The 13,701-nt window shown below is 37.0% G+C and overlaps 1 protein-coding gene across 2 annotated transcripts in view; it reads right to left on the reverse strand.

The window, feature by feature from the left end:
* LUZP2 (leucine zipper protein 2) overlaps positions 1–13,701 on the reverse strand; it is a 772,382-nt gene that overhangs the window by 220,153 nt on the left and 538,528 nt on the right. For both annotated transcript variants that reach the window (XM_043973415.1, XM_043973414.1), the window contains one exon: positions 2,189–2,251. In XM_043973415.1, the coding sequence (XP_043829350.1) occupies positions 2,189–2,251 (63 nt within the window). The remainder of the gene's footprint in view (positions 1–2,188; positions 2,252–13,701) is intronic.

The following is a 13,701-nucleotide window of genomic DNA, read 5'->3' on the forward strand; positions in this document are numbered from 1 at the left end:
ACAAATGGTATGATAAATAGCATGACATAATAAACAGAATTTTAACTTTTCTTTAAAATTAACTAGCCAGGTAACACTGAGCTATTCACATCCTCAGTTGCTTCATCTCTAGAATGGGGATGTCAAGAACTATAGTAATTGCAAGTTTTGGGAAAGTTACTCTGAGGCTCAAATGAAATAATACATGTAGAGTATTTTGCAAACTATAAACTACTTCACCAATTCATCAACCATATATATTAAAGTAATTACTGTGTACCAGGCATGATGAGAAAAAAATGTCAGCTATTATGATTATGAATATAAATTAATAATAAATATGGAATGTCAATTCTCTCTACTTCCCACCACCCCTTATTAGAATCAGAGCCAGCAGAGAACTCCAGAGGTTACCTCAAACAGTATCCCCCATGGCAACATCTCTTCCAAGTAATTAGCTAACCTCCGAATGCAGACCTCCAACAAGAGAGAACTCACCACCTCAAGGTTCCTTCTAGCAATTCAAACATGAACCAAACTTTCATAAGGTTAGAGGGGAGGAGTGTTGTGCAGAAACTAATTAAGGCCTCTTCCCAGCATGATTTCAAGCTTAGCTCTATTGAGATATAAATTTGGCCATTTGGAGTGCTTTCAGGAATACTAAACTAGAACACTGAGGGACTGGACTCTGGATTAAAGAAACCCTCCAGAGATTCTCCGTCTGCCTCTTAGGTTGCCTAGCTTATTTCAAAGCAGAGTTAAGATGCCACCTACAAGTTTCCTAATCCAGCCTCCCAGTAATTCTCCCGTACTTTGAAATTAGTTTGTCCATGTTTTGCTTCTAATTATAAAATACAAATAAAAAGAGGTAGCAGTGCATAGATAAGAGAATAACACTTTGAGTCAGGAAGACTTGGGTTCAAATATCTCTTCTGACACAAAATAATGACTGTATAGGTAAGAGTCTTAACATCTCACTGGTCCAGGTTGGCATATAAGTCTATAAATACAGATGGTAAAGGGAGTACCTCAATCTTAAGTCCTGTCCAAAACAAAACTATATATATATATATATATATATATATATATATATATATATATATATATATATATATATATATATGTCATTGCTGTTTGTTCTTCATTTTTGAAAAGGACTATGACCTAAAGGTGATGCCATGACTTGCAGCAAATTGGATTTAAGTGAAGGAGGCTGTGCAAGGTCACTAACCTCACTCTCTCCTCCAGAACCATCTGAGTCCAGTGGCAAGACACATATCAGGATGACTGAAGATGGCTCTAGATGTTTGAGACAATCAGTTAAATGACTTGCCTAGGGTCACATAGCTAGTAAGTGTCTGAGATTGCATTTGAACTCAGGTCCTCCCAACCTAAGGGTCCATGTTCAAATCTCACCTCAGATATTTTCTATCTGTGTGACCCTGGGCAAGTCACTTAACCCCACTGCCTTAAACATCCAGGGCTATCTCTAGTTGTTCTGACATATATCTTGCCACTGGACCCAGACAGTTCTAGAGGAGGGTGAGGTTGGTGACCTTACACATCCCTCCTTCACTTAAATCCAATTTACTGCAAGGTGTGACATCAACCAACATCATGGTCCTCTTTGAGAACAAAAGACAACAACATATATCAACCAAACACAGCATATGATAGGGATTTATAAATGTTTGTGAACTTGAATTGTGTTTAGCAAGCATATTAATGAAAATAGGTTTTCTCTGTGTGTAATGCACATGTATTATATATATGTATATACAATAAATCATACACACATGCTTATATGCACACATATGCATGTGTGTATATATGCATTTGTTGTATATATCCTATATCTAAAAACAGTACATAGAGGATACATATTTTACATGCATATTTATGCACATATAGAATACATATTTTATAGGCACATTGTATGTACAACTAGCACAGCATTTCAGATATTTATAAATGTTTGTTAAATGGAATTGGATTTAGAAAGCACAATTAATGGAAGCATGCTTGCCCTTAAATGTTCCCAACTCTAATTAGCTTAGCAGGGAAATTACAGTCCCTTCTATGTTATAAATGTAGTTACACTCTCACTGAATGACTCTGATGGTTCATTTATTCTAGGAAAATACATGTGCCCAATATAAGCAAAACAAAAATAAAATTGAAAAAATAAAATAGAGACAAACAGACTCACCTTGAAAATCAAGTCCTTTTTCCCATAACGCAGCTCTTTCAATTGGGCTTGGATCTTTTTGGACTGAAAGAACAGAATAATCGATTTATTCCTTAAATCATTCACATTTTAGAACACACAGACAAAAATACAATCATCTCAAACAATAGTTTCCCAATAAATGAGATGTCAAAATCAAACTAAGTAAAAAAAATAATAAAATTGAGGTCAGATTTGGGTAGGGGCAATCACATAACCTGACAAAGAAAGAGATCTCTCAGATGAATTTAAAATACATAGAAACAGTATTTGAGCTGCGATGGGTAAAATCCCCAGAGATACAGCACAGCTCACATGTACCTCCTCCTAGTGACCTTCCTTATAACATTCTCTACCTCCTGAAATAACTTTCCATTGTATTTATGATTTATTTTTACTTACTTATGTACCTATTTCATATCTCCAGGAACAACTAAGATCCTCCTCCAGAGAAAGAATGTTTTTTCTTCCTTCCTTCCTTCCTTCCTTCCTTCCTTCCTTCCTTCCTTCCTTCCTTCCTTCCTTCCTTCCTTCCTTCCTTCCTTCCTTCCTTCCTTCCTTCCTTCCTTCCTTCTCTCTCTCTCTTTTTCCTTCCTTCCTTCCTTCCTTCCTTCCTTCCTTCCTTCCTTCCTTCCTTCCTTCCTTCCTTCCTTCCTCCTCATAGGTGGTTATAATATGTTTGTTGGAATGAACTGAATAATCATAAGACTTTCATTATTTCCCTATACTCAGCTCAGGCCACTACTCATAAGACAGACTATAGAGTTTCATGAGCCAAATATAACTAAGGTTGCTTTAGATCAATACTCTTAAGAAGGTTGATTGATATCTTGCTTTTAAAGTTTTTTTGTTTAGAAGATGAATTTTAAATTAAGCATTTCAAAATTTTAAAAATAGCTGGTATTACACACACACACACACACACACACACACACACACATATATATATATATATATATATATACACACACACTCTGGCATGTTTGTGTGTGTACACACACAGAGACACAGAGACACAGAGCAAGAGAGTGCTAATATTAGCTAACATTTACTTAGTACTTACTATGTGCCAGACACTATGCTAAGCACTTTACAGTTTTATCTCATTTCATCCTCACAACAACCTTGGGGAGTAGGTGCCATTGTCTCCATTTTACAATTGAGGAAACTGAGGCAGACAGAAGTGAAATAACTTGCCCAGAGTCACACAGCTAGGGTCTAAGGTCGAATTTGAGTCTGTACTTCCTGACTTCAGGACAAGTGCTCTATTCACTACACCACCTAGCCAGTAGTGCTTATGAGAAGGCACTCCATGGTGTGTCAAGATAATGGAATGTGATAGATGAAATTTAGCAGATACTCAGAGGCCCACCTGGAGACTGGTTTAAACTGATTGAATTGGATAAGGTGACTGACTGCTGACTGGATTATTGGTTTACTTCCAGTTTACTGGATTGTAAGCACATCTGGCTGGTGCTTAAGGGTACTTAGGAAGGTGATTGATTGTTCTCAGAAGCTAAGAACTTTGAACTTTACATGGAGACCACCTTTGGGTCCAGTGAACCAATGAATTTGAATGACACTAGCCAATCATCTTGAAGAACTTCCCATTTCTGGGAGGGGAACAGGAAGGAGGAAGCAGATGCTGGCAAAAGAGCTTGGCCTCTTTTTGGTTGGAGAGATCATCATGGTGGCAGAGGACTTCAGAAGTGGGAGTTTAGGAAGGTTAGGATTGCCAGGTTAGAGGAAATCTGTTCTCAATCTTTCTCTTTCTTTTACTATCTTTCAATAAACCCTTAAGAAACCTAAACTCCTTTATCAGTGATTTTAGTTTCCCCCCAAAACTGGGGGGACAGATTAGAACCCACATTTAGAATGTTAAATTATACAATGGAGAGAAATTGACAAGGCATATATATAATTGGAACCTGCTGAACCACAGAAGGTTTAAGCATAGAGTTAGCTAAAAAGCCTCTGCAAGTGACTAAGCAACTTAATAGGGAACTTACATCAGAAGGGATGTTTGGCTATCACTTGAGACAAAGGGATTATAGAATAGATACATTTATGTGTATGTGAATGAAAAAGTCAAAAGGGAAGAAATTGAAGAAAAACCAATCGTATTAATTCATAACTGATAAAGATAAGAAACTTGGGTAATTTAATGTCAACTCCGTGGTAGCTACATAATTTTATGGACCAGAAATGGCCATTGATAGAGAAGCCTGGGATTTCAGCAAAGAAGACCTGAGTTCAAATCACACAGTAGATGCCTATAATCTATATGACCCTGAACAGGTCATTTCATTTCTCTGGCAGTATGTTTCATCTTCAGTAAAATAATAGGATTTGATTAGATGATCTTCAGGGCTTCTTATGTTTCTAAACTTAGGACCCCCCAAATTCTAGAATGATGACTTAGTTAAGAAGTCCATCCATTTCCTAAAGAGGGGAGTGAGTCTACAATAGCTTATATTAGGTTATATTATCTACTCATAAAGAGACAACCATCTGGCTTGTAGGGATAATGGAATTGAATGATATATCAACCACAGGGAACTCATGAGAATAAAAAGAGGTGTTTGTTGAAAGAGTTTTAGACATATTAAGAGCTATATAATGTAACTTAAGTGATAGGGCAGAAAAATGGAATTGCAGTCAGATTCTGGAAGTTTGCTACCTGTGTGACCCAAGGTGTGAGCTCCATACAATGGAAAGACCATTAACTCTATAGTCGTCTTTGCATCTAGGTGTTCTAGTCAGTGCCTGGATTCCAATCCCACTTTTGATGTTTTACCATCTATGAAAACTAGGTAAGACACTCAAGCTCCCTGGACTTCAGTTTTTCCACCTATAAAATGAAACCCTTTAGTTTAATTGGTTTACATCTATTGAGGTCCTTTCCATTTATACTTCTGTCACTTGAGAACAGGTTATTTCATATTCCTATGTCACTTCTCTCTCATCCCGGTTCCTTATCAGCGACTCAATGGCATCCTTTCCAGCAGATCCTAAAAACAATGCAATTTGCAAAGGTTATGGATGTGTGGCAATTACTTTGCAATCATTTTACTGGCTAAAAGATGCCAAGAGAGGATAAAACAGAAGGCACAGGTATCATGAAATGGAGTGCATCAGAAAAAAATATCCATATGTGTTTTCAAAACTATGAATTATGATGCACCAGGAGATTCTCTAAAGCTCAGGAAAGAATAGAGGCCCTAGGCACACCAATAATTGTTTGGGATAAGTCAATTCAGCTCTACATTTCAGAGAGCCAGTAATTGCTGTTTCTGACAAATTAGTTAAATGATTTGCAATTTCCTTACGCACATTTTTTCTAGTTTCTTTGAAGTAGCTGGCAATTATGAAAAGTAAGATATAACAGATAACAATGCCAGAAACCCATGTTGTATGTGCCTGGATGAATGGTGGCCTTAACCACTGAATGGCCATTAGACACACAAACATATAGATAGCCAAATTTAAAAATCTTTATAAGGAAAAGCCTGTTCCTCTCTCTCTTCCAGACCAAATGAGGACTCCAGAGAAACTATTGGTAAGCAAGTATTCAGAGGAAGGTATGAGATAGAATGTTTTGTTGTGTTGTTACATTCATTTTATCTCTGGGTCAATTCCTGGTTTGCATATTTATTACAATGTCAACTCTAGTGCTTTCAATGACCAGGGCCATTCTTGTCACCAGTCATCAGCTCCAGGAAGACAATTTGCACCCTTTCCCTGCTCTTTCGATATACTGTTCAGGATTCCTTCAGCAAGGCAACAGGATGGTCTCTCAGGTAAACATGAATTTCTGTAGTTTCCACTTGGCTTAAAAAATATATACACTAGCACCTTACATGTTCAGAATCACTGGGGAAATAAATTGTTGCACAAAAAAAATTTTCTACCAGGAACCTAGCAATTTAAGCGGTGAAATGTTGTTTATCGGTGAGAAGCACTGTGACAGTATGGCTAATGTACTACCTAGAATTGGAAAACTTGGGTTCAAATCCCACTTCAGGTACTTATTATCATTGAGATCTTCTCTCGAGTTTCAGTTTTCTCATTTTAAAATATGGACTATAATAATATGGCTGATATGGGGAACAAATGATATTAGATGTGTAAAATACTTTGTAAACCTTAAAGTATTGCATATAAATATTAGCTATTGTTATTATTAAACTAATTATTCATTATTAATAGCTAATAGAGATTATTATTATGAAAAGTAGGATGGCATTGTAGACAGAGCAATGGACATGGAATCAGGAAGAGCTGTATTCCATAATTGCCACAAATATTTACTAGCTACATGATCCTGAATAAGAAATTTAAATTATTTGAGCCTCATTTTCCTTATCCAAAGAAAGACAATAAAACATACTTGTATGGTCATCACACTTTTATTCTGAGGAACAAATGAGATAATGTATGTAAAGGCTATGCAAACTTTAAATCACTCTATAAATGCTAGTAATTGTTATAAACTTATTTTTCTCATATTTTTCAACAGAGTTAAGGGAGGAAAAAGTTCTGGGACAAGGCACTATTCTGATGTTCTACATTCCATGAATTACTGCACAAGGAAAGAAAACTGCTTTCTCTACTTTCACAAAAGTATTTTGAAGTTGTTTATTATTATTGTTTAATGTTGTTCAGTCATTTCAATAATGTTAGATTCCTTGTGACCCCATTTGGGGTTTTCTTGACAAAGACACTGAATTGGTTTGCCATTTCCAGCTTATTTTACAGATTAGGAAACTGAGGCAACAGGGTTACATGCTTTTCCCAGGGTCACACAACTAGTCACACAACTAGTAAATGTCTGAGGCCAGATTTGAACTCAGGTCTTCCTGACTACAGGTCTCTTGCTTTATCCAGTGTGCCAACTAGCTTCCCTATGCTTGCTATTATTATTAGCTATTATGACCATTTTGATTGAAAACATTCCAAAATAATACACATGTATATAAATATATACATGTATACTTTTTAAGATACCAGGGATATTATACATCACTTAACTTTTGCTTGATAAGTCATATATACCATCATTATAGCCATAGACTACTACACCATCATGGGCCATTGAGCTATTATTCAGTTGCTTTAAGTCATATCTGAAACTTCCTTATCTCATTTGGGATTTCCTTGGAAAATATATTAGAGTAGTTTGGTATTTCCTTCACCAACTCACTTTACAGGTGAGGAACCTGAGGGAAACAGGGTTAAGTGATTTTCCTAGAGTCACACAGCTAGTAAGTGTCTGAGGCTGGATTTAAACTGAGGAACATGAGGCTTCCTGATTCCAAACCTGACAACTCTACCCACAGCACCCACCTAAAGGCCCTATTAAATTATATTTCTCCCTATACAGAATAGATATATAAATGTGTGTGTGTTTGTATCATCTTTCTGCCAATTAGACAAATACATTTTCCTTCTTCTTGCTAATTTTCAGGCTATGATTTCACATCACTCCAATCCTTTCTAATTTGATAATTAAATTTTTCTCAAGGGCTCTGATACTACCTAGTTGAACCTAAGGGAATGGCATTTTAAATAAAAATTAGTAAATTCTACCTGTGTACTGAAAGGAAACCTTTATAAATGACATTTATGATCTTTGGAGTATGGCTTTTGTGATAACCATTTAGTTTCCCTGAAGCCTTTCATTCTCAGCCTTCTTTCACATTCTCACTAGCATTTTGGATAGCTGTGGTGTTAGATAGGTAACCAAGAGGAAATTAAGGGATTACAATGTTGGGATTTGTATATGAATCCTAAATGTGATTAAATTCAGCATCAGATTCCTATGTTATATTTTGCGGTACACTCATAAGAAGGACGGACAAAGAGAAAGAAAGACATGGAGACAGAGACACAGAAAAAGCCAGAGAGACAAAGATGCAGAGAATTATTCTGACTAGTAGGAACACCCACATGACAGATGAGATCTATCATATTGGTGCTGTATGGAGGCCAATAACTATAATACAACCATTTCAATATCAAATTTTTGTTTAGATCTAAAACCTTTGAATGGATTCTGAATCTCAAGTATGATACTCAGAATTAGAAATGTATTTAAATAGCATTCAGCACTAAAGTATGCAGTATCCTGCAGGTGAATAATACTAAGATATGCATCTCACATACTCTGAAAATAACTGGAGGAAAAAATCAAACCTCTCTCAGGAAAAATTAAGGTTCATGGATGGAGGCAGGATATCATTCTACTGGCCATCAATTTCTTCTTAACTATTTGTGATGACCATTTTGTAAATATATTTTTCAGCTATTGTGGGTAGAAGACAGCTTTACACAATGACTGGTTGTAGGAATCAAGGATGTTGAATCTGAAGAAAAAGAAGGCTTCGAGGGGTATGATCTCTGGCTTCAGATATCTGAGCATCTGTCATATGGAAGAGAGATGAGACTTGTTCTATTCAGCCCCAGAGGAAAGGACCAGGAGCAATATTTTTCTATAAAATTTAAGTCAATATGAAAATGAATGTCCCTACCATTAGAGCTGTCCAACACTGATATTGGCTGGCTCAGGACACAGTGGATTGAGTGAACTACTTGGCAGGGATGTTACAGAGAGAATTTATGTTTCAGATAAGGGGTTGGATTGTCTGGTTTCTAAAGCTCCTTCCAACTCTACAATTCTATGAATTTTGGTGGCAGGGAAAGGGGTAGTAGAATGAGTACACGCTCATCATCAGCCCAGGCTTCCCACCATGTGGATTTTTAAAGAAAGGTTCTCTCCATGTGCAAAGCTCAGGTCCAATCCTCGGAGGGCACCTCTTATTGAGGTGTTCGTCCTTTCTTATGCCTTGGAAGTGCAAGGTATCCTTTGGATTGAATACATTCTTGTCCAAAAAAAATTATTGTGTCTAGAAAAGGTTTAGGAGGGAGCAGTAGGAGACCTGCCTGTAATGTATCCTGGCTGTATGACCTTAGACAAGTCACTTCATCAGCCCACCAGGCAACTTCCTAAGACTGTTGGTAATAGAGCATTTGTTAGATCTGCAATGGTAGACAGAATTCTTTTTTTTTTCAGGTTAATGAGGGTTAAGTGACTTGCTCAAGGTCACATAGCTTGTAAGGGTCAAGTGTCTGAGGCCGGATGGGAACTCAGGTCCTCCTAAATTTGGGGCCTGTGCTTTATACACTGCGTCACCTAGCTGCCCCAATGGAATTTCTGTACATGTATATATACATATATAAACACATAAAAATACATATTTAAATTGTACAAAATGCTTTTACTATGTTATTTAATTTTTCTTCACACCAACCCTGGGAGGTACATACTATTATGCCCATTTTATAAATGAGATAACGGGGTATGTGACAGGCTAAGTGACTTGCAGGTCAAACATATGACAAATATATGAAGCAGAATTTGAAGCTAGATGTTACTGGCTCCAATATGTCAGACACAGCACAGGATTGAAAGCCAAAAATTATTGTCCTTACCCTTCAATTTCTTCCATTATATTAGAGGTAAGCACTATATATAGAAATAAGTAAGTATAAATATTATATGGATACATAATATAAAATAAATGTATATGTGTGTATGTAAAAGTACTTTTTCAGTTGTGTCAGATTCTTCATGACCATGGGGTCATAACCATACTGTATCATAGAACATAATGTTCATGGGGTTTTTGTGGCAAAGACACTGGAGTGGTTTGCCATTTCCTTCTCCAGTAGATTAAGACAAACAGAAGTTAAGTGACTTGCCCAGGGTCACACAGCCAGTAAGTGTCTGATGCTGTATTTTAACTCAAGTATTCCTGACTCCAGACTTAATGCCCTATTCCCTGAATCACCTAGCCAACTCCTATGTGTGTTTATGTATGCATGCATTATAAACATACATACATGTCCCTTTGTGCATATATGCATGCATGTATATGTATGTATATGCATGTATGCACATGTATACATGTACACACATCTATATCTTCTATACCTATATCTATATCTATATCCATATATCCCTTTTTATACCACTTTAAAAATTTTCAAAGTTTCAAGGTTTATAAAACTTTAGAAATATGATCTTATTTTATTATCACAACAACCCTGGGAGGTAGGTACTATTTTTATACCTGTTTACAGATGAAGAGAGTGAAGCAGACAGCAGTTAAATGACTTGACCTCATTTACATATATAGTAAATGTCTGAAGAAGAATTGGAACCCAGGTATTAGTCTAGCCATTTATCCACTGTGTGCCATGGGGAACAAATGTGGGAAATTAGGTTGAGCCTGATAGAGAAGGTAGTCCTTTTTATGAGCCTTGAAGGATGAGCTAAGAGGTGGAATTGAGGAAAGAATACATTCCGGGTAAGGAGGACTGCATGTACAAAAGGCATGGAGATGAGATATGGAGAAGGTTCTTTTTGTCCCCATAGGTCTTTATCCTAAAGACCAACTGCCATTGTCCAACACCTCAACTATATTGTTGTTTTTCCTTTCTTCTCAAGGGTCAGGATATAAGAGTGATGTCATGATTTGCAGTGAATTTGGATTTTAAGTGAGGAAGATCTGGGCAAAGTCACCAACTTCACTCTTTCCTCCAGAGTCATCTGGGTCCAATGGTAAGATGGATGTATGTGTGTGTATGTATGTATATATGTATGTATGTATGTATGTATGTATGTATGTATGTATGTATGTATGTATGTATGTACATGTGTATACTTGTACACACACATGTACAGACTTTATTGATCTATATCTATGTCTCGGTGTCTATCATCTATCTATCTATCTATCTATCTATCTATCTATCTATCTATCTATCTATCATCTGTCATCTATCTATATCAGGATAACTGGAGATGGCCCTGGAAGTTTTCTAAGACAATTGGGGTTAAGTGACTTTTCCAGGGTCACACAGCTAGTGTCTAAGGTGAGCTTTGAACTAAGGTCCTCCCAATTTTTGGGCGAGCTAGGGCCATCTAACTGCCCCACAGTGACTATAAATTGAAATATGGAAGGGTTAGATTGAATATGTTCTAACTATACTTCAAGAATACCCAGGTTTTGGGGGCAGCTAGGTGGCACAGTGGATAGAGCACCGGCCCTGGAGTCAGGAGTAGCTGAGTTCAAATCCGGCCTTAGACACTAAACACTAGCTATGTGACCCTGGGCAAGTCACTTAACCCCAATTGCCTCACTAGGAAAAAAAAAATTGTTCTGTTATTTTCTTGTAACCCAGCCATTTCTTCTCAAAGAGAAAATTTCCAATTTATCAACATTTTCACTTATTACTTTATCACAAGGATGTCACACCGCACCCACTCCCACACAGAACAATAGAGAATTCTGCCTAGTACAAAGTGAAAAGAACAAATGTCTTCAACATAAACCTTAAAGCAGACAAGTAATTTCAACTCTTTCCGTTTTTCTTTTCTTTGGACTCAATGACTACAATTGCGGGGGAGCAGCAGTATTCCTATAACTAATAAAAAAGATTATGAATAAGGATATACAATTGAACAAATTCATGAAATGGCTGGTGAGCTTGAATGCTGAGGTTCAATGTGCATGGACTTAAATCATGCCTCCCATCTAGTTCAGAGGAAGTCTGTATGAGAGTCATGTCTGATCCTGACTCCCTGGTGTGGAATGTAAACATTTATAAACTTCAAATACAATTTGACTTATTAATGGTTCAGCAATGTCTTATAATCAAAGCACAGCTTGTTAGCTGAAACCAAATAAAAGACTAACTTGTTTATTTGACTAAGATAATTCATAAATTTACTAATTGCTTTTTCAGCTTTAGACATTAGCTTGTTTGGGTTTTTTTGGGGGGTGGGAGGAGAAAGGTGGATTCTGGTAGTTAGCAGACAGCTAGGTAGCTGAAAGGATAGAATGCTGGACCTAGAATGAGGAAGAGTTGAGTTCAAATCCAACCTCACACACTTAATAGTAATGTGACCCTGGGCAAGTCATTTAAGCTTTGTTTGTCTCTGTTTACTTATTTGAAAAATGGGGATAATAACGACAGTTACCTCCTAGGTTATTGTGAGTATCAAATGAGATACAAATTGTATCTCATAGCCCTGTATGTTTTTAAAATTATTGTTAGTGTAATAATAATAATAATAATAATTATTATTATTATTATTATTAAAGGATTCTTACCATGGGGTCCATTAATTTTTTCCCCTTTAACATATATAATTACATACATTCCACTTTGTACCTGCAGCTCTGCCTGGTTTCATCTCCAGGGAACAGAAGGACCTGTTCCAGGATAAATTCATCATCAAGAATCTAACTTGAGCTTTCATTGACACCTCCTCCCTCAACCTCCACTCCCCAGTGATGGAGAGCTAGAGGATGGAGGACCAATTTCCTCTTAAAGCCTTCCTTTACAAAGGGCAGAAATGGAACTGCCAATTTATTCCCCATTGCATCCAGAGCCTGGCCTGGTAGCAACTCAATGGAACAAGATGCCCCTCACCTGCTATCCCCTGTTGCACTTCATCCCCATATTCATGCCTTTCAGTTCTTCTGTTTCTGTGTTGTCTTCACCCTTTACACTGCAAACTCTTTGAGGGCAGGAACTATCTCTTTTTCTTATTTGTAAAGAGCAGTGTTTAGCACAATGCCTGACACATAGTAGTAACTTAATAAATCTTCCTTGAATTGAAATGCATATATATTTTATAACTGGTGTTCTTTGTATTCCTGTGCATGTCATTTTATTCATTTAAAATCATTCTGAAGGGGCAGCTAGGTGGCACAGTGGACAGAGCACCAGCCCTGGAGTCAGGAGGACCTGAGATCAAATCCGGCTTGAGATGCTTGACACTTACTAGCTGTGTGACCCTGGGCAAGTCACTTAATCCCAATTGCCTCACCAAAAAAAAAAAAAAATCATTCTGGGAAGGACTCCATAGGCTTCAGCATACTTCTAAAGGGATCCTGAACATAGTCAAAAAAAAAAAAAAAAAAGCTTAAGAATCTCTGATTTTGAGATACCAGAGAGAAGATCTTGTCTAACTCTCTCATTTTGCAGAGAACAGTGAGGCCTAAATGAAGATGAAACAATTTGTCTAAGTCCATTCAGAAAACATAAAGAGGATCGATTAACTTCTCTCCAGAACAAATGACAGCAGAGAGAAATAACTATGATGATAATCTTATTAGCTATGAAGCTTGGTGAGTCCCAAACTCTCTCAGCCTCAGATTCTTCTTCTTTAAAATGGGCAAAATTGGGGCAGCTAGGTGCTCAGTGGATAGAGCACCAGCCCTGTAGTCAGGAGTACCTGAGTTCAAATCCGGCCTCAGACACTTAACCCGTACTAGCTGTGTGACCCTGGGCAAGTCACTTAACCCCAATTGCCTCACTAAAAATTAATTCATTAATTAATTAAAATAAATAAAATGGGCAAAATTAATACCACCTTCCTCAGGGGGTTGATGTGAGGATCAAAGGAGATAATACATGTAAAG

This window comes from Dromiciops gliroides, chromosome 6 (genome assembly GCF_019393635.1).
Source record: "Dromiciops gliroides isolate mDroGli1 chromosome 6, mDroGli1.pri, whole genome shotgun sequence".
Taxonomy (NCBI): Eukaryota; Metazoa; Chordata; class Mammalia; order Microbiotheria; family Microbiotheriidae; genus Dromiciops; species Dromiciops gliroides.